Source organism: Lepidochelys kempii, chromosome 2 (assembly GCF_965140265.1).
Source record: "Lepidochelys kempii isolate rLepKem1 chromosome 2, rLepKem1.hap2, whole genome shotgun sequence".
NCBI classification, from domain to species: Eukaryota; Metazoa; Chordata; order Testudines; family Cheloniidae; genus Lepidochelys; species Lepidochelys kempii.
In genome coordinates this window covers 191,213,535-191,234,927 of record NC_133257.1, presented here as the reverse complement: position 1 = coordinate 191,234,927, position 21,393 = coordinate 191,213,535, and the positions used below count along the sequence as shown (strand labels likewise).

At 41.4% G+C, this 21,393-nt stretch overlaps 2 protein-coding genes across 12 annotated transcripts in view; one reads left to right on the top strand and one right to left on the bottom strand.

The window, feature by feature from the left end:
* The window catches only part of DNAJC13 (DnaJ heat shock protein family (Hsp40) member C13), a 131,835-nt gene that overhangs the window by 87,386 nt on the left and 23,056 nt on the right, over positions 1-21,393 (top strand). For 5 of the 11 annotated variants that reach the window (XM_073333218.1, XM_073333219.1, XM_073333214.1 and 2 more), the window contains 10 exons: positions 3,612-3,686; positions 3,857-3,969; positions 4,971-5,140; positions 5,659-5,701; positions 7,372-7,545; positions 8,635-8,814; positions 9,528-9,668; positions 10,426-10,569; positions 11,627-11,726; positions 15,712-16,400. The exons of 1 other annotated variant lie outside the window; for it this stretch is intronic. In XM_073333218.1, coding sequence (XP_073189319.1) covers positions 3,612-3,686; positions 3,857-3,969; positions 4,971-5,140; positions 5,659-5,701; positions 7,372-7,545; positions 8,635-8,814; positions 9,528-9,668; positions 10,426-10,569; positions 11,627-11,726; positions 15,712-15,809 — 1,238 coding nt within the window. In that variant the 3' untranslated portion in view covers positions 15,810-16,400. 5 more of the 11 variants (XR_012157482.1, XM_073333216.1, XR_012157481.1 and 2 more) reach the window with 4 other exon arrangements.
* ACAD11 (acyl-CoA dehydrogenase family member 11) overlaps positions 17,734-21,393 on the bottom strand; it is a 60,413-nt gene continuing 56,753 nt past the window's right edge. Inside the window, exons 19-20 of the mRNA XM_073333229.1 lie at positions 20,676-20,785; positions 17,734-18,273 (exon numbers count right to left, since the gene is read on the bottom strand). Coding sequence (XP_073189330.1) covers positions 18,159-18,273; positions 20,676-20,785 — 225 coding nt within the window. The 3' untranslated portion in view covers positions 17,734-18,158. The remainder of the gene's footprint in view (positions 18,274-20,675; positions 20,786-21,393) is intronic.

The following is a 21,393-nucleotide window of genomic DNA, read 5'->3' as shown; positions in this document are numbered from 1 at the left end:
CAATCAAAGATCTGCTGATATCAAGGGTAGTGACCCTGGGAAATGTGCAGGTCATAGTGGATGGCTTCGCTGCAATGGGATTCCCTAACTGTGGTGGGGCCATAGACGGAACCCATATCCCTATCTTGGCACCGGAGCACCAAGCCGGCGAGTACATAAACGGCAAGGGGTACTTTTCAAAAGTTCTGCAAGCTCTGGTGGATCACAAGGGACGTTTCACCAACATCAACGTGGGATGGCCGGGAAAGGTACGTGACGCTCGCATCTTCAGGAACTCTGGTCTGTTTTCAAAAGCTGCAGGAAGGACTTTATTCCCAGACCAGAAAATAACTGTTGGGGATGTTGAAATGCCTATATGTATCCTTGGGGACCCAGCCTACCCCTTAATGCCATGGCTCACGAAGCCGTACACAGGCAGCCTGGACAGTAGTCAGGAGCTGTTCAACTACAGGCTGAGCAAGTGCAGAATGGTGGTAGAATGTGCATTTGGACGTTTAAAGGCGCGCTGGCGCAGTTTACTGACTCGCTTAGACCTCAGCGAAACCAATATTCCCACTGTTATTACTGCTTGCTGTGTGCTCCACAATATCTGTGAGAGTAAGGGGGAGACGTTTATGGCGGGGTGGGAGGTTGAGGCAAATCGCCTGGCTGCTGGTTACGCGCAGCCAGACACCAGGGCGGTTAGAAGAGCACAGGAGGGCGCGGTACGCATCAGAGAAGCTTTGAAAACCAGTTTCATGACTGGCCAGGCTATGGTGTGAAAGTTCTGTTTGTTTCTCCTTGATGAAACCCCCCGCCCCTTGGTTCACTCTACTTCCCTGTAAGCTAACCACCCTCCGCTCCTCCCTTCAATCACCGCTGTCAGAGGCAATAAAGTCATTGTTGCTTCACATTCATGCATTCTTTATTCATTCATCACACAAATAGGGGGATGACTACCAAGGTAGCCCAGGAGGGGTGGTGGAGGAGGGAAGGAAAATGCCTCACAGCACTTTAAAAGTTTACAACTTTTTAAAATTTATTGAATGCCAGCCTTCTTTTTTTGGGGGCAATCCTCTGTGGCGGAGTGGCTGGTTGGCCGGTGGCCCCCCCACCGTGTTCTTGGGCGCCTGGGTGTGGAGGCTATGGAACTTGGGGAGGAGGGCGGTTGGTTACACAGGGGCTGTAGTGGCAGTCTGTGCTCCAGCTGCCTTTGCTGCAGCTCAAGCATACACTGGAGCATACTGGTTTGGTCCTCCAGCAGCCTCAGCATTGAATCCTGCCTCCTCTCACCACACTGCTGCCACATTTGAGCTTCAGCCCTGTCTTCAGCCCGCCACCTCTCCTCCCGGTCATTTTGTGCTTTCCTGCACTCTGACATTATTTGCCTCCACGCATTCGTCTGTGCTCTGTCAGTGCGGGAGGACAGCATGAGCTCGGAGAACATTTCATCTTGATTGTGGGTTTTTGTTTTTTTTTCTAATCTTCACTAGCCTCTGGGAAGGAGAAGATCCTGTGATCATTGAAACACATGCAGCTGGTGGAGGGATAAAAAGGGACAGCGATATTTAAAAAGACACATTTTATAAAACAGTGGCTACACTCTTTCAGGGTAAACCTTGCTGTTAACATTACATACATAGCACATGTGCTTTCGTTCCAAGGTCGCATTTTGCCTCCCCCCACCGCGTGGCTACCCCCTCAACCTTCCCCCCTCCCTGTGGCTGACAGCGGGGAACATTTCTGTTTAGCCACAGGCAAACAGCCCAGCAGGAACGGACTCCTCTGAGTGTCCCCTGAAGAAAAGCACTCTATTTCAACCAGGTGACCATGAATTAGATCTCACTCTCCTGAGGATAACACAGAGAGATAAAGAACGGATGTTGTTTGAATGCCAGCAAACATACACTGCAATGCTTTGTTGTACAATGATTCCCGAGTATGTGTTACTGGCCTGGAGTGGTAAAGTGTCCTACCATGAAGGACGCAATAAGGCTGCCCTCCCCAGAAACCTTTTGCAAAGGCTTTGGGAGTATATCCAGGAGATCCACAAATGCCAGGGCCAAGTAATCCTTTTACATGCTTGCTTTTAAACCATGTATAGTATTTTAAAAGGTACACTCTCACTGGAGGTCCCTTCTCTGCCTGCTGGGTCCAGGAGGCAGCCCTGGGTGGGTTCGGGGGGTACTGGCTCCAGGTCCAGGGTGAGAAACAGTTCCTGGCTGTCGGGAAAACCGGTTTCTCCGCTTGCTTGCTGTGAGCTATCTACAACCTCATCATCATCATCTTCTTCGTCCCCAAAACCTACTTCCATGTTGCCTCCATCTCCATTGAAGGAGTCAAACAACACGGCTGGGGTAGTGGTGGCTGAACCCCATAAAATGGCATGCAGCTCATCATAGAAGCGGCATGTTTGGGACTCTGACCTGGAGCGGCCGTTTGCCTCTCTGGTTTTCTGGTAGTCTTGCCTCAGCTCCTTCAGTTTCACGCGGCACTGCTTCGGGTCCCTGTTATGGCGTCCATCCTTCATGCCCTGGGAGATTTTGACAAAGGTTTTGGCATTTCGAAAACTGGAACGGAGTTCTGATAGCACGGATTCCTCTCCCCATACAGCGATCAGATCCCGTACCTCCCGTTCGGTCCATGCTGGAGCTCTTTTGCGATTCTGGGACTCCATCATGGTCACCTCTGCTGATGAGCTCTGCATGGTCACCTGCAGCTTGCCACGCTGGCCAAACAGGAAATGAGACTCAAAAGTTCGCGGTTCTTTTCCTGTCTACCTGGCCAGTGCATCTGAGTTGAGAGTGCTGTCCAGAGCGGTCAAAATGGAGCAGTCTGGGATAGCTCCCGGAGGCCAATACCGTCGAATTGTGTCCACAGTACCCCAAATTCGAGCTGGCAAGGCCGATTTAAGCGCTAATCCACTTGTCAGGGGTGGAGTAAGGAAATCGATTTTAAGAGCCCTTTAAGTCGAAATAAAGGGCTTCATCGTGTGGACGGGTGCAGGTTTACATTGATTTAATGCTGCTAAATTCGACCTAAAGTCCTAGTGTAGACAAGGGCTTAATGTTGTAATATGCATGACCTGAATACCAGTTTTATACATCTCACTTTTGGTTCAGCTCAAGTACACCTCTTAATCACTTAGATTTCAAGCCTTGCATTTTGGGAAACATATAATTAACACTACTTTGACATTCACTTTATAAACTGAATACTTCTGTCTACAATTCTTAATATCTATACAGTGTGCAATATCTCAGTTTTTGTAGTTTCAACTGGTTGGTCTTCACCTGAATGACACCTTTGCTATGAACTTTATAAAGGAAATTTTAGGTAGATGGAACATAATTGCCTAACTGGAATTTAGTCAGGACTCTAGGCCTGCAATCTCTGACTTGTACTTACTTTTAAATCCTTTCTTTCAAATTCTCATTAGGTAAGCATTATTTTTTACTTATTAGGATGCTTTCCAGGAACCAGTTCTTTGAGGGGAAAATCTCCTTGGTTGGCTTAACACCAGAACTGAAGTGTTCTGTTCTTCATGGCACTCAGTCCAGTAAATCGTATATGGAAGAACTAATCATAACAGCAGGCATAATTTCTCTAATATTTCTGTTTAATCTTGACAGGTCGGCAGCTTGTTCTTGAAACTCTCTATGCCTTGACATCTAGTACAAAAATAATTAAAGAGGCCATGGCAAAAGGTACAGTATTCTCTGAATGGCTGATCAAGTAGACATGTACAAAATGAAGATCAAAACTGTTGCAGACATGGTGGTGTGAGATTTTGCTCTGCTACTTAGAGCAGTGCATAACTAGTGGCTGATGTGATCTGGAAAAACCTAAACCTTTTCCCCCCTGTTTTTCCAAACAGGTGCTTTAATCTACTTATTAGATATGTTCTGCAATTCAACACATCCACAGGTCCGAACCCAGACAGCAGAGCTTTTTGCCAAAATGACTGCAGATAAACTAGTGGGTCCAAAGGTGAGCAAGAGTGAATTTAAAAAGTTGCTAGGTTATTTTTCACACAAAGGACTTGGTGTCCCTGAAATTAAAGAAGAGGTACTGAACAACTCAAAATTCAGTCAATTTTGAGGAGTTAAATGTAGTTTACTACACCTGCCTGTAAGTCCCCCCCTAACAGCTTTTGTGGGCTTACAGGGTTTTCTTAATGCTTTTCTCCTCTGTTGCTTGTCAAAGACTCAAACATGAGAAACTGATGGTACAACAACAGGGAAACTGGCTAGAAAAACTGAATGTTTCTCTAATCTTTCAGTTATAGTAACATTTAGGTATTTGTTTGAAAACATTTTACCTTTTGTAATATGATTAGATTGCAATGTTCCATGGAGCTTGCATAAGAACAGATATGTTTCATGTGATCACAAGAGTACTTGGCAAGATATAAATCACATTGGTAGATCTAGAGGGGTATGGATTTAGGAAATACTGTTTTCCAGCATGTAAAATCATTGATAGGGACAAAAGGCATCTCTTCAGGAAGGAGACTAAAGGGTAGTTTGATTTTCAGGATCTTCAAACTTGCATATCAAAAATGTGAGCTATTTTTTCCATGTTTATGTAAAGAGAAAATATATCATTTGTATTTATTTAACTGAAATGAATTGTCATTTTTTTACTTTCTAATTGTGAGATTTCAGTATAAAAATCTCAAAAGCACCCGTAACCAGCATAACAAAGATGTGATCTCCAATTTATCATTTGTAACTGACTTTTAGTCATGAGATGCCGTGAAATTAATGGTTGGGTTCTTATACCAGATAGCTTATTAAATGAACTAGACATAAAATTGAGTTTGAATGATGCTTTCTCTTATTAGACAGAAGTATTTTGGCATAGTCATGTACAAATACATGAATTTAAAAAAAAACACATTACATAGGAAGACCTTTTATGATGCCATTGAGTTTAACTGGTATGGTGTTTGATATTATAAAATGGTTGGGATTGCTTTTCTTTTGCAGGTTAGAATTACCCTAATGAAGTTTCTGCCTGGAGTCTTTATGGATGCCATGAGAGATAACCCTGAAGCTGCTGTTCATATTTTTGAAGGAACACATGAAAATCCTGAGTTAATTTGGAATGACCTCTCCAGGGATAGAGTATCAGCAACAGTTCGAGAAATGATGCTAGAGTATGTAGACTTACTATGTAAATAGCTACTGTATGTGCTAAGTGACACTTGTGTATCTGTTTGATTCCTTAGGTTCATTCTCACTAATTAACACAAATATCCATCTGTGACAAAAATTGAGTTCTGATTGATTTAAAAAGTAGAGAAGGATTAAGGCAATGCCTTCCGTTAGAGCACAACTGTGAATAAGAACCAAGCAATGCAGTGCATGTAACTGCCACCTGATGGCCACCTGCTGCCTACGGAGATCTAGAGAAAAGGATGGCACTTAGTTCTGTGTGCTCTCTCAGCCCAACAGGTCACATTGTTTCAAACCTGAGAAGGGAGAATTGAAAGTGAGGGGAAAGAAGGTGGAGTTTTGGAATGTGACCTTTGCTTAACCATTACATGTGTCAGGGAGTGGGGGAGCCAAAAAGGAGAGTGAAGGTTTGGATTTTGAGTGGGAGCCAAAGTTTTGTTATATCTAGGAACAATAGTCTTTTAATTCGCCTAATTTCTTTCTTTCTTTTTTAAAACAGGCACTTTAAACTTCAGAGGGACAACCCTGACACTAACTGGAAGGTAAAAGCAAAAATGTTCATATTTTGGGGCCCCAAGAGAAACAGTAGGGAAATTGGTAATAAGTGCTCACGCTTCCTTTTCTCTGCAGTGTCGTAGAAAATACCAGTGACACGCTTCTAGCAAAAACCACCTGCTCTCTCTCATTACTGTAGTCTAGAGTTGACATCTAAAAAACAAGTTACACTGTAGAATTACTGAATCTATCCTCCAAATAACTCCACAAAGTCGGTCTCTTGCTAGAAGCGTTTAAACACGAGCAGGCTACAAATGTACATAAGTTATAAACTTAACAGTGAAGTTCAAAACTAAATTGTGATCAGAGAGCCTTAATTGGTCCCCAGTATGCTGACTTTCTGAACAATCAAATCTGTTGCGTGATCGTAGCAAATTACTCTGTTTTCCAGTTGTTAGTAATCCATTAAGGTTTTCATCACATAAAAATGTGTGTCTTGGCCAACTGAATTGGTTGTATAGTAAATGCCACCTCACTAGTCTGAACTGTTAAATGTATAGTAAAGTATTTGTAAATCTGTCCTAAAAATAATGAGTCCAGTGGTACCCTGAAGACAGATTTATTTGGGTATAAGTTTTCATGGGTAGAAAACCCACTTCTTTAGATGCATGGAGTGAAAATTGCAGATACAGGCATAAATATACTGGCACCTGAAGAGAAGGGAGTTATACTGGTTCTCCACTTGTAAGGTAACTCCCTTCTCTTCAGGTGCCAGTATATTTATGCCTGTATCTGCAATTTTCACTCCATGCATCTAAAGAAGTGGGGTTTTTTACCAACGAAAGCTTATGCCCAAATAAATCTGTTATTCTTTAAGGTGCCACCAGACTCCTCGTTGTTTTTATGGATACAGACTAACACGGCTACCCCTCTGATACTAAAAATAATAGGACATTAGAGTCTCTTCCACTGCAATTCTAGTAATTCCCCTCACAAAATGTAGTTCTGACAAGACAATTGAGTAGTGTTTGGAAATAGCTTAACATAAACAACACACCTTGACCTGTGGAGTATGTGCTGCATGGCTTCACACTTTAAACTGTCAAACACACAAGAAAGGAAAAAATGCAATTGTTGGTTCCAATAAAAATCTGAACTGGAACTTTTCTACCAGTTCTGGTGTAAAGCTTTCAATATTTGAATGTCTTTCATAACAGTTGAGATGAGATGATTTACTAAAAAATCAGGCTCATTAGATTATCCTCAGTTAATGCTACACATAAAACTCATTAGTCTTCATCAGCCATGTCATTTAATTTCTTTTGTGATTAGTGGCCATCACTAGTATATTTTCATTCCCTGTGCAACTAGCTGAACCCATGGACAAGATTTACTTGAAAATGCCCACTCACCATACAGTACTTCCAAGTTCAGTGTCTTGTTTTATAGGAAGGAATCAGGTACCTAGTGTTTCTACAGTAAGTTACTGTAAAGAAATTATGGTATTGCTAATGTTGCTGAACAATTCCGTGTTGGACATGTTTTAGGGAACAGAAAGCTGATAGTCTGTGGGTCTCTAATAAAAAAAAAAAAAAATTTAATGAAATCATGGTTGTAATTGGTTACAAGGTTTTACTGATTTGCCTCTTTCCCGTTAAGAGGGATGACTTATTGCTGAGTTTTATGTTAACTTTTGTTCCTCTCCAATTTTATATAGCTGCCTGAAGACTTTGCTGTGGTGTATGGTGAAGCAGAAGGTGAACTTTCTGTAGGGGGAGTCTTCTTAAGAATCTTTATTGCCCAGCCGGCCTGGGTTCTACGAAAACCTAGAGAATTTCTTATTGCACTGTTGGAAAAATTCACTGAACTACTGGAGAAAAATAACCCCCATGTAAGAAGCCTTTCTAGCTATGCGTTTAAAATTGTGTGCAACATATAGTAAGGGCAGAGTTGGGCAAATTTCAAAGCAATAATGTAAGATGCTAATTAGCATTTGGTTAATTTTGCTTCTGTCTTGGTGCTTGTATTTCTGCTTGCAATGGTGGTAGCAGTTTCATTTTCAACATAGAAATAGCTTTAAATTTTATTTCTGATTTTGTGCAAAAGCACTTAGATAAGATGAAGCACTTTAAAAATAATAAATAAGCGGACAATTAGAATTTGAATGCCTTAAATCAAGAGTCCCTGTCTTTTGATTGCTCCTTTAAGTCCTATTGGAATTTTAGCTCAGGGTATTGACTAAGGGAATACAAATCCAAGAAAGCTCCTCAAACATTCTATAACTTCATGGCTTGCTTGGAGGAAAACTGCACCTGTCTAGGTCAACCTAACAGTACAAAAAGTCAAAGAAGCACTTGCCAACATAAACTGCAACATTAAAAGCAGGTTAGAAAGGGACGTTCAGTTTGTGTCACTGGCTTCCCATACTGCTGTTGACCCAGTTACATCACTGCTGAGCAAGGTTGCCTCCCCTATCACTCAGCTCAGTGTAAAAAGAATAAACCATTTTTAGCTTATTCACGGGATGAGCAAAATCATTAATTGTGCTTGAAACTCTCTGTGAGGGAAGTCAGTGATTCAGTGGTATCAAATTTAACTTAAAAAAAAATTCCCTGGATGCTGTCTGGAGGAACTCAGGTAGGCTGAAGCCCATCCTGGCTCAGTTACTTCTACTCTACTCATTCTAGGTTTTTAAATGAAGCAATGTATTTAGTGAGTTTATGCTAACTTGTGTTTTGCTAACAGAGATGCATTCCTCCCTCCCCGCTCCCCTCAAATTTACTGGCTTTAAATCACTGTAGAAATCAATGTGTATCTGTAATACTTCGTATCTTCTGACTTTCCACAGATCAGAAGCAGCAAGTACTTGTGTACTGCAGTTGCAGTGGTATAGCCTGCTGCACTGAGCTTCTTTAATGTTATAGCTAATTTTGACCTGGAAAATTAATAATTTAATGCAAAGACTTGTATGCTTTCACAGGGGGAAACATTAGAAACCGTAACAACAGCAACCGTGTGCCTCTTCAGCACTCAGCCTCAGCTAGCAGATCAAGTCCCACCACTTGGTCATCTCCCCAAGATTCTCCAGGCTCTGAATCACAAGAACAGTGCTATTCCTAAAAGTGCTGTCCGTGTCATACACACACTGTCTGATAATGAGGTATCGCATTTAAGATTTTCTTTTAGATGGAATGCATACTAAGTGTATATGGCGTGTACGTTCATACCAGCCTAGGGCTTGTGTACATGGTCCACCAAAGCACTCTAGAGGGGTGTGATTTGTAGAGCGTTCTAACTGCCCCACTTAGACCCGGCTGGTGCACTCTAAAATGTATCTAGTTTGCAGCAATGTGGTGTTAATGCAAACCAGGTACCTTTGGAGTGTGCCAGCAAGGTCTACACAAGGTAATTAGCGCACAACATGTTGGAGCATTTTACCGCAACCTGTAGACTTTTGTGGCAAATAAAATCTTCTGAGAACTCGCCTAATAGCCATATTGGTTACCTACGTGGATATTTCACCCCCTCGCTCTTAAAACTAAGCCAACATAGCTTCTAACGATAGGTGGGGTTTTCGTTTGTTTGTTTTTCTTCTGTGCTTGCTGCATTACTGTGTTGATTGATTAGTAAGCGGTTTTAATTCATCCTAATTATGGCTAAAAGCATCCAGCAAACATCTGCTGCAACAGTTGGTGCCTGCTGCTCCTATTGTGCAACATGTAAAACTCCTCCAGGAAAGTCTGAAGGGGACAGTCGGATATCTGCAGTTTATCATCGTAGTAGATGTACAAGTTGCAATAGTATTCAGGATTTGAATTTTAGATTAAAAATACAATCAATACAGCACACATGCTTTTCCTTCTCTATGTACAGCTTTGTGTTCGAGCAATGGCATCACTTGAGACCATTGGCCCTTTGATGAATGGAATGAAAAAGCGATTGGATACGATTGGTCTAGCCTGTGAAGCACTTAATCGCATGTTTCAAAAGGAGCAGAATGATTTAGTAGCCCAAGTAAGCAAGCTGTTCTAAAGAAATGGTACAAGTACTTCTCACACTCAGTTGTGCGTTAGTCAGTTCAGGAGGTGTTCAAGAACTGTGTCCTGTGATTACTGACTACTTTAGAGTGCTCTATGGTGCTCACTTCTGTCTTGCCTATTAACTTGTCTATTTTCCTGTTGTCGGTCTAGTGCTATTAAAAGTCCTCGTTTGACAAAGCTAGAATCTGAAATTCCTCACCCATAGCTCAGAACTGCAGTACAGGCTTCCTCGTGCTCTTTGGACAACAGACTTAGACTTTTATTTTAAAGCTTCTAAGGTGAGAGGGTAGCTTATGACTTGCATTCTGTAACTTTTCTCTTCTGAGACAATAGAAAAAACGATGTCAGTAGGGTTTGCTTCAAGGATGTGGACCAGGAGCAGAACTGCCAGCTCACTTCAAAATTGTCACAAAGTAGCTTAGTGTCTTCTGAGTTTGACATCATTGCATTGTCTTTTTTTCCTGGCATTTTTATCTTGTCTGCAGCGGCGTGAGCTTAGCTGTTTGCATACCTGTACTGACCTGTCTTCAGAAATAGGTGTAATAGAACAGTTCAGAGTATTGTGGATCTTCAAAAGAGATCCTGTTGCTCCAAAAGACAAAAAACTTATTCGTGCAACAACTGTTCTAAAGCAGAGTGAAGTGAGCAAACAAACACTGGTAAAATTCCATTCAATTCAAGTGTTCTCAAAGTCCATTGTATTAAGTATCTCCAATAATTTTGCTTTGTAGGCTTTGAAAGCAGATTTGGTTCCGTATCTCCTAAAATTGCTTGAAGGTGTTGGGCTTGAAAATTTGGAAAGCCCATCAGCCACGAAGGCTCAGATAGTTAAAACCTTGAAGTCTATGACTCACAGCCTACAGTATGGAGAACAGGTAAGTATTTACTAACAATGTTCTGAATCGCTGGGCTTGAGAAAGCTTAATCATTATATACAGAGATACAATTTTGAGCCAATACACATGAGAGCATGTCTCCCGGCCTAACCTTTATTGAAGTGCTTAAGCTGTGTCAACTAATGGTTTATGTTAAGTGGCAGAGTATCCCAGATTCATAGCTTTTAATGAGTCAGTCAATCCATATCTTCCTACGAAGGGAAGATCGGGAGCAGAGGATGAGATTTGTAGGCCACCGGATAAAATATAGAAATAGTGTCTGAGAGGCCTAGAGTGCCAGTGAAGGCTGACGACATCTGAAATTAGATAGGCAAGACTGATGCACAGGTGTTCTCAGAGCCTGTATGCAGTGGGTAAAGAGTAAAGTATCTGGAGAACTGCAGCTTGAAAACTTCTTGGATTCTTGAAAATTCCTCTGCACAGAGAATGCTTTAGAGTTGAGACCTAAAAAATAAATTGTCCAAGTAACACAGATTCCTCTGACCAGTTGAGACTGTGTACACTTCCACTCCCACCGCAATAGTAAAATCAGAATCTTGTTCATACATCCCTCTGGTTCAGTTAGTCCTGGGCCCCTTTTTTCCATCCTCATTCAAGACTGTCAAGTACTATCCAGGTTGACGCCCTGATTCTGCCGCAAGACAACAGTTCTGCTTCTCAGGCTATCTGACATTTGAGGCAGGAGACTGCTATGATTGCTTCTGCTCTCCCTGTTGACCAACTGAATGGGTGAGGGAAGAGAAGCACTAGGGAGAAATTCAAGCTGTTTGATAGCTCTAAATCTTCTTGGGATATCTATGCTTGTATATTCAACCCCCATGCAAACGATGACCAAGTGTTTACCCTATGTAATAGTTGTGGTTTTGGGTTAGGATTGTGTATGCCTATTTGGATACTTAAGTGTTCATTTTTTATAGATCTAGTTAATGTCTAAAAACTGACCTTACCAGTTTATTTAGTAAAGAGTGGAATGTTTCCATCCAGCTACTGTAAGCAGTTATTAAATGTAGACACTTATCAGCTTTTTATGTTGTAGGTAAATGAAATCCTGTCTCGTTCCTCTGTGTGGAGTGCCTTCAAAGATCAGAAACATGACTTGTTCATTTCTGAGACACAAACAGTAGGATACCTCACAGGTCAGTAACACTTATTTCAGATCAGAGTTGTAACCTTCACTTCACTGCTACTGTTTCAAATGAACCTTGAAATATGCCTGAATAGAGCTGAGATACTTGACTTATTGTTTTAAGGTGTGGTGGGTCCAGCCTCTATTTATCCTCCAAAGTTTTGCTGCCATCATGTGACCATTCGTTGCACTATGTTAACACTATGAAGTACTGTTTTTCATTTTATACTGTTTGATCTCTTCTGCTGACATGGGTAGGCCATCTCTGTTGTTGTTAGCCCATGACTGGCGCATACCTGAACATGTATTTCTGAGAAATTAGTTACTATGGTTTTTAGTGTTTAAAAATAAAAGTGTAATGGGCTTTGTAAGACTTCTTATGCTTGCAGATTTTCCTACCAATAGCAAATAGTCCTCACAGTGCTCTGTGGTGGTACAGCTAAAGTGTGTTCCAGCTCCAGCTGGCTGTTGTACTTTAAAGATCACAGGCAAAGTTCTCATAAGTGCCTAAGAGCACAGTTCATTATGGCTTCATCACTTCTAGTGTATGGGTTCTATTCTCCATTTTTGACATAACATCACTTTGTTCAAAAGCAAATTTAGCCTTTGTGACTTGGGTTTATCAAGAAGCATGGTGTTACCTGTTCACACTGTGCAAACATTTGATTAATTTATTGACTCATGGTAGCTCAAAATTATGCTGAAGCAGCATACTTGTATTCTGAGACCTGTAACTTTGTGGTAGGAAGAGCTCAAACTTTGAGAAACTTGCATGGCTAGATTTTTCATTTTGATAAGGCATACTGTATTATACTGTGGTTTCCTTCATGGAGTCCAAAGCTAAGCTTATTTTATTTAACAAACAATGAGTTCAGTTTTAGTTGATGATTAACATTTCAACATAACCTACAAGCTGTAACAACAGGTTTCTTATTGATTGCTGATAAAAGCAACCTAGAACACTGTTATGAAATTTCTCCACTAAAATAAATTATTTAAAACTGAGGGAAAGGCCAAAAGGTTTGTGTGGGAGTTTAATTTTTAATCCTTCTGATTTTGAAGGACTTCATTAAGCCTTTTCTCAAGTCAAGTATGACTAAGCTTTTCCTCACAGTCTAGGGAACTTGCATGCCTTTCCCCAGATAAGCACAGAGTTATAGTCACACCTTCTCTCTCTACCTGCATGTGGTCATCAACCCTCACTTGTGAAGTAATACTGACTAGATTATTCACACACAAAGACAAATGTGTAGAAAGGAAAGGCTCTGATATTTCTGATCATATTTCCAGATAAAGCTCACTGAGCCCTTTTGGCTAATTGAGGTTAAGAATGTTACAGCCTACGAGCAGATTCTTAGCATTTGTTGGGCTGTAGGGGTATACCATTATTTGAACAAGAGAACCCTAATTTGTGGTTTGTTTGCCCTACATGAAAAGGGCATAGCACTTCTAAGTCACACATCCATGTTCAAGACTGTCTAGCTGTTTCCTAGACGCTCACTACTCCATTTATTTGGTAAACAGTCTCACTTTTTTTCGGCTATCAGCAAGACATCAGAGCCAACATGGTTCCATGCATTGGTAGACTTTCTGAAGACAGACTCATTGCTTTTTTGCTGAGTAGAGTCCTACAGTATTTCATTTACTATAGGATTTCTTTGGTATAAGTGTTAGCTGACTTCAGCTGCTGGGGGGAGGGACAGAGGGACCCAAACAATTTATATTCTTAATGACCAGACTTTGAGAGATTCTGGACAAGTCAAGTAACCTCTCTATGCCTTTCTTGTTTGTAGCATTGGGCGATTCTTAAATGACAGGGGTGAGGCTAAATGCCTTATGCTTGTAAGGTGCTTTCTGATCATAGGAGGGAAGACACTGTAGAAATGGTAATCTAACCATAAACTATGAGTATTTCTCTATTTATACTCCGCACTTGTCTACACTTAGATTGCTGTAGTGCTTTGAAGATGCTACCTGTGCTCACATGGGAGAGCTTCTCCCATTGGTGTAGGTACTCCACCTCTCCAAGAGGCAGTAGCTATGTTGACATAGTGCTGTCTACACAGAGCTTGGTCAGATTAAATGGGTTGCTCACGGGTGTGGATTTTCCACACTTCTGAGCGACGTAGTTAGTCATGTAAATCTGTAGTGTAGACCAGGGCTGACAGTGTTCTGTCCTACCTCTGCTTCAAACTGCTTCGCTGTCTACACTTCCCTTACAACTTCCCTTGCTTATTTCTTTTTCTCTCAGGTGTCTCTTCTCCTTCCCTTCTAACTGGTAGCAGTCCCCTTCACCTCAGAAGTGGGCTTTAGATGTGCTCTGCCAGGCAGCTTGCTAACTTCTGTGTAGCTCTCTAATGCAGGTAGATATCATTTTGCTAAACGCATGTTCCATTCACTGCATTCCTAGTAACTGACTTGTATGCTCTTTTAGATGCATGCTATGCAATAGGAGCAAGTGTGTAGTCTCCTCAAAATATTGCAAAATACTATATGGACTATTAAACTGCTGCAATTGTACTTACTGTTCCAAAAATTGTAACTCGCTCCTCCTAGAGAAGATGCCTTGTTGAATGACTATGTAAATATATAGACTAAACCATTCCTGAAGGAATTTATTGGAATATTTCTGGGGAAAATATTTGAGGAACAAGTGAATTGGATTAGTATGTTGAATCTGTTAGGGTTCACACATGATTTTGAGTCCAGTCCACTGCTTTGTGCCAGTAAGCTAAGGTATATATCCACCAATTGGTTTGTGAAACAAGTATACCTTGTGTATATATACAGTAATGGAGTTAAGCTTTATTCAGAAATCCCTAAGTAGCAGGGGTTTTGTAGGGTTTTTGTTTTGAAAAATCCCTATGGATCCTTACACTTCCCCTGCCCTACAACCAGCTTCTTTTCACCAGTTAGTACTCTGCATACTTCATCCTCCAGTTGCTTTTGCTTTTAGATCAACTTTTCATGAACATGAAAGTGGACTGCTTTCTACCTGTGTTTACTCACAAGGGTCATGAAGGGTATGATGCATTTGGATCACCTCAAGACACAAGAGGGGTCATAAAAATGTAACGTCCTTACTTGGCTACTATTCTTGAGTCACCCAGTACCTACCTGCGAGTCCAGGTTTCTCATATGGAAAAATTTAGTCTTTGTGGCAGTGACTTTCGATTCAAGCTCTAGTGACAAATCCACTGTAGACTAAGGTTACTGTTAAAAGAGAAGGAGTGCAGATCTGTTAAACTCTGATTCAGAGAAGAATTACAGGGACCTTCCTTTTCTTCTGAGGAGATGGAACATTAATATTCACTTTCTTCAGGCGTGGCAGTGCTGCTTGTATTCTGAATGCTTTCTGCCTTTTAAGTGAAAGAGAAGCACTAGGAGTTGTGCTATGCCATCTCAACAGGGATAGACACGTTGCCAGCTAGTGAGACGGTTTAATGGCTTTATCCCTCCAAAGTATGGGAGTTCCTCCTAGTTGTATCCGAAAGCAAAATGCCAGAGTGAGGGTATCCAATTATAAAATATCTGAATACTAGTTATCATTAGGTTACTGTATTTTGTCAGTTTCTCTTCCATTGGGCTGGAATTGATTTTTCAGGTTTTTTTGTTTGTTCCTTGTTGTCTAGTGATACACAGCACATTAGATTTATTAAACCTCAGACTCAAATATATGAACATGCCACCCCAAACCCTAGGCACCCTCTATTTCCTTAAGCACAAATCCTAGGAATTTCCTAGGCTCTCATACTACAGTGACTGGGGATGGACAGATATGAATGAGATTTATCCTCAATTCCTGATGGCAAGTCTTAAAAATAGAAACCATAAAACAGATTTTGTTAACCTTAATGAGGAGACAGCTATAAGGTCAGTCAAACTGTCTCAGTATTTTCAAAGATGAAAATGTTAATAAGTGTGGAGAACTGCCATTTGATTATTAAAACTAATTATCAATATTTTTCTCTTTTTTCCCCCCCCCCCACCACCAGGCCCTGGAGTTGCTGGCTACCTTACTGCAGGAACGACATCCTCTGTAATGCCCAGTGTACCACCCCCTGTAGACAATGAATTGGGAGATACCAGCTAGGAGATTTGAAATACCCATGAAAGACTTTTAAAGGCAGATTGGCCAGTGATGAGGAACTGCACTTTCCTCCCTCTGATGCATTGAAGTGAACTTACTGCCTTTCCAATTGTTTCCTGACAGTGTTATTCCTTTTTCTATGAATATATTTTTTTTAGGGGAAAAAAGTCAGTGCGTCTGTCACATTGTAACATAAGAAAGCACGCTAAGGATCAGCCCGAATGGGTACACAAGAATTTTTTTCTTGTTGTACGTAAGCACATTTTGTTCCTTTCTATTTGTTTACAAGACTGTGAATCAAACAACTTTTTCCTAGTTTTTATATTTTATGAATTAGCATGACTGGAGTTGAATTACAGTCCAGAAGAATTGGGCTAAGTCACTTGACCCCCACCATCCCCACTAACGGAATTTTCCTCCTCTACTCCTGACATGATCAGTCTCATTGAACATGACTTACTAGAGGTTTGTCCCTGCACCAGTTCACTGATGTCCTTAATCATTAACATTATCTTCCTGAGATCAAACTGCATTAGACACTTGTATAACTGGCTTTACCAAATTGAAAACACTTCAGCAAATAAATAAATAAATGTCAACCTGGTATGTAAGAACCTAGTGTAATTGTGAAATGTTCTATACATTATCCAGTATATAAACTTTCTATATTGAATGTACATTATACAGATCACTCATGTACATAAAATTTTAAAAATAAAGGGAATTGAGAGCCTTGTTAATGAGACAAAGCTGTTACTTTAATAGAATGTTTCTTCCTTCTTGAAAACGGTTAGAATTCTAGAGCAGCCAGCTAGACAGTACTTCTGTGATGGGGAAAATGTACTGAATTCTAAGTATTTTGCCTGGAGCTGAGGAGATGGTCTAATCCACAGCTAAACACTATGCATAACCTCAGTTATTTGCAGTGTTAACATGCAAGGTCAGTGTTGCTCTTGTTAAAAGTTCAGCTGGGTAAAGTGTCATCATTATAGCCATAACTAGAAAAAGGATGAAATTTTACCTTCGTATGTAAACATGTACATATGAGGAAAGAATCTCCTTTAATGTTCAGTGGTATGGTTTTGCTGAGGTCACAGACTGGTCTACTGAAGACACATGCCATAAGGCAGGGGTGGGTGAACTTTTTTGGGGGGGGCCTGAGGGCTACATCAGTGTTCCAAAACTGTATGGAGGGCCTGGTAGGGAAGGCTGTGTGTCCCCAAAGAGCCTGGCCCCTGCCCTGTCCCATGTACCCATCTACCCTCTATCTAATCTTCCCCCCCACCCCCCTTCCCTGTCCCCCTATCATGCCACCCAGAGCACTGGTGGCCTGGCAAGCTGAGGCTGTGGGGGTGGGGCTGAGAGCTCAAGGGACAGGCAGGATGGTCCTGTGGGCTATAGCTTGCCCACCTAGCATAGGGGATGGCTACCTCTCTGCTATAAGCTTGGGTATGATTCCTCTGCCTCTCATCAAGATAGAGCATAAATAGCAGCCACAGAGGCTTTGGACAGATGTGTGGCCTGCAACATTTGCTCCCTAACAGTTCCTTCTAAACCTTGATATGTTAAGTAATATGTAGTAAAATCAATATTCAGTGTCTCATGATGCCTGTCTATTACTACATTGCTGAAGAGCTGCAGAAAGTGTTTCTTCAGAACCAGCCAGAACAAAGAGCTAGTATCTGAGAGCAAGCAAGAGCTTTCTCTTGTTTCCTTAATTTCTCCCCCTGCCCCCCCCCCCCCAACTGATTTAACAGAGGGTAGAGACAGTTATTACTTATCAGTGACAGGCTGGCTCATTCTGTAGATTTAAGGCATTTTTGGCTTGTGGTACAAGCAACACTTAAGATTTTTGCCTTTAGGAATGCTCTAGAAGAAATGGAGTCTTCCTCCAAACTGTTCCTTTTGTAAAGAAGCAGCATTGGACTGTTGGAGAGATCTTTTATTCAGACTTATGCATTAGTGACACTTAAAATCTCAAACAGTAAACTACACGCTTTAGCTGGATGCAGTGCCCTAAGTTAAACCATTTCAGAAAATAAACTAACATTCTACAGGCAGCATCATAGAGGTCTTGATTGAGAGAACATCTGTGACAAGAACTAAGGGCTTGATAAAGTAATCTTCAGGCTAGTGCCCTGAAAGGTTAACTGTTGTTTAGCAGCTTAGGACACTGGTAGCTTTAAGTAAAACAAATCCAAGTTACCTTTGTACTATTAAACTTATCACTGTAGAATGTAGAAAACAATATAGGTAACTTTAGTTCAAACTTTTAAATCATTCAGAAGTGTTTAAAAACCTGGTTCCTTTTAAAACTGAAGTAATGCTATTGTATGATTAGACTAAACTTTATTACATTTTTGAGGTCAGTTGCTTGGCTTGGTCCTGTAGTTCCAGTTTTGCAATTGCTGAGAGGTGAACTTCATCAGGCCCATCAGCTATTCGGAGGGTCCGAATAAAGGCAAACCTGCATAAGAAGTTGTTCTGAAATTAGTGTGGATTCTAGAGCCTGCAGTGCCAGCACTTAAGAGTGTGGCTTGGTAATGTGACACAAAAAATGCAACCTAAGATTTTTTTTATAGTTACATGTCTTCTCAATAAAAACCTAAAGTAGGATGTTTCCTTAATACATGAAGTAAGGAACCTTATGCTGCTAGAATTGTTTGAACAGAACTGGTTCTGGGGAAGGAGACATTCTTAATGAGTAGAGCTAGGCTAGAGGAAACGAGAGTCAATCTAGGCTGGAACTTCTTCCTCAAGACTAAATCCAGCTAGGAACCCCCTGCATGAAGCCAGCAGCTTTTTTGTACATTAACAAGATTGGAGCACTTGGAAAAGCCAGCAACAAACTCATTTAGGAAGCAAGCCTTTCCACTTCCTCTGGGAATTGCCTAAATAATGACTCAGTTTTTACTGTAATCTAAGCAGCCTTTTGTTTAGAGATTTCAGATATAGAGTCCTGAAGTTAACTGGTGCTCTGTTAAGAATAGAAGGGTAAATGGTTCTACAACTTTAAGTACCATTTTCACTACAGCCAGCTGCTACAGTTTCCTGGGATATCAACTGTAGCCAGGCTAGAGCTGATCAACATGGGGACTAAACAGCAGCTAGACTTGTCTGCTACTGGCTCTGTCCTTTCACCTCAAGCAATAGATGCTATGTTGGCAGAGAGAGGTCCCAAATTATGGATGATGTTTGGGGGTGGGGGAAAGTAGTGACCTTTAGGGGATTGAACCAGCACCAACATGCATGTGTACACTGCAGTTAGCCACCAGGGGCTGGCCCCTGCCAGCTGACTTGGCCTCAGGCTAAGGGGCTCTAACTGCAGTGTAGATGTTCAGGTTTGGGCTGCACTTTGGGACCCTCCACCATCTTACACTATAGTTTAAACAGCCCCTTAGCAGAAGCCAGCTGGGATAGCCCCCCCAACTGCAGTGTAGCATATAGTGCGTCTGGCCATGCAACCTCACATCTGGCCCTTAGAGGGGGAGAATTACACTTAAGTTTCACTTCTAACTCTAGAAATGCACTTTGTTGTATTACAGTACTACCTGGAGGACCCATGGGCACTGGGCTCCCTCCCATGGTGATGGATATTATACAAACAGGTCTTGAAGCAGGGACTGTCTTATTAACAGAGGGTGGGAGTGGAAACAAAGTGCCTTGCCCAAGATCACAGGGAAAGCTGGGATATGAACCCCGATTCCAGTGCACTGTTCTATTTTCAAACCATACAGCTATCACCATCAGTGGGGCTTGGGCACCTCTGGAATCAATAGCCTGGGCCCATGTCATGTAATGGAGGTGTTTATCCAAACTTTGCCAGTAATGCTTGCACTTCAGTGGCACTGAGTCATCAGAAGATCCAGTCTTGGTAAGACACACTAGTTCATCCAAGTAATGGAGATCAATGCAAGAATCACTGGGCAAAATTCCACAGTATGTGTTATGCAGGAAGTCCGACTAGATTAAAGACCAGAAGGGACTATTAAGTTATTTATTTTGCATACCACCTCTCTACTCTGAGGTGTGGAACAACACCTTTGAGTACAGGAGACAAAATTCTGCTCTCAAATGCAGCCCCACTGACTTCAATGGAGGTGCAAGAGTATAGCAGGGCTAGAGCTGGGCAGATAATGGATTGTTCCATTCACTAGCAGTTGCAAAAAATAATCATTTTGGAATTCTAAGTTTGTCAAAAATCAAAAGAGCAGCCACATGTCTTAGTCACTGGGCTCCGGGTCATTCCATCTCTCCTTTTGAAGGTGTTTCACTTATTTATAAACAGTCACTAGAGTAGGGACTGGGACTTGAACTTACATCTCCCATATTGTCAGTGAGAGCCCTAAATTCAAGTCCCTGTTCTAATAAATTATTAAAGTAAAACAGCTTCCACAGGTCTGAGAATGACCCAGAGCCCTATGGTTAGGACACCCTGCTACAATGTGAGACTAAAGTTCACATCCCTCAGCAGGCAGGGTCTCCGATATCTCATGAGACTGTCCTAACCCCTGGGCTAAAGGCGATTAGGGAGCTGGCCATCTTCCCCACTCCCCAAACTTTAAAAATCTAGTCATTTGCTTTTCTGAAAATGCCTGAACAAAATTTTGAGGTTAGGTCAAAATTACATGTTTTTGACATTACTAAACCATTTAGAGAATTTTGGGGTGGTCAAAACAATCTGATAAAAATTCACATAGTTTAGCAGTTTTTTGGTCAAATTACTTGCCAAAAAGAAACTGCCCAGCTCCAGTCCCAGCAGAATTTGGCTCAATCTCACCTGAAATGTAGCACATTTTAACCAGTTTGACAAGAAAGGGGAAATACTGCTAGTTTTAGAAACATGGGATAGATCTCTCTCCTACTCACATACGAGCCAAAGGAAAATCCTGAGAAACTCCAGCTCCTCCACAAACTTGGATTGCATAGTCCACCACTTTAAGGACAGCTCTAGGTGCAACCACCTTGATCATAGCTATCTGTATTAAAAAAACAAAAACAAACCTGAATGTAGGAGTTTTCCCACCACAAGGGGTGTAGGAAAATGGGATTTTCACACAGCTCTGGTTCTGTTTTTTCCACAGGCCCAGTTCCAAGAGCTGGACTGCAACTAGCTGTGCATTTGCCACAACTCAGGGATTTTGCATTGCAAGCTTCCACTCCATCTTTAATGTAACTTTATCCTGACCTTCAGGAATGACCTCAGTGGCTACAAAAGCCTTTGGACACACTCAATTCTTGGTCTCTCAAAGACTGCCAACTGTGATGGGGACACTTCTAGAAATTGGACTAATGTGTCATATCATATTTGGGCTATATTCAATAATTGTTGCAAGGTGCTAGCTCCCAAAGAAAGGAAAGGTGCTTTGCACCATGCAGGATTGTGGCTTTAGAGAGTAAGGTTCTGTACTTATCCTCTAGGCCATCCAAATGCATTCCACCCCATTTATACCATTAGGCTTAGACTAACAAGTAATGATTTTCACCTGAAACATAAATAAATATCAGGTAAAAGATTACCAATATCCATTAGTGACTGGACCTCTTTAACCTGTTTTAAGTGGCTAACAAACAGTAGTGACCAAAA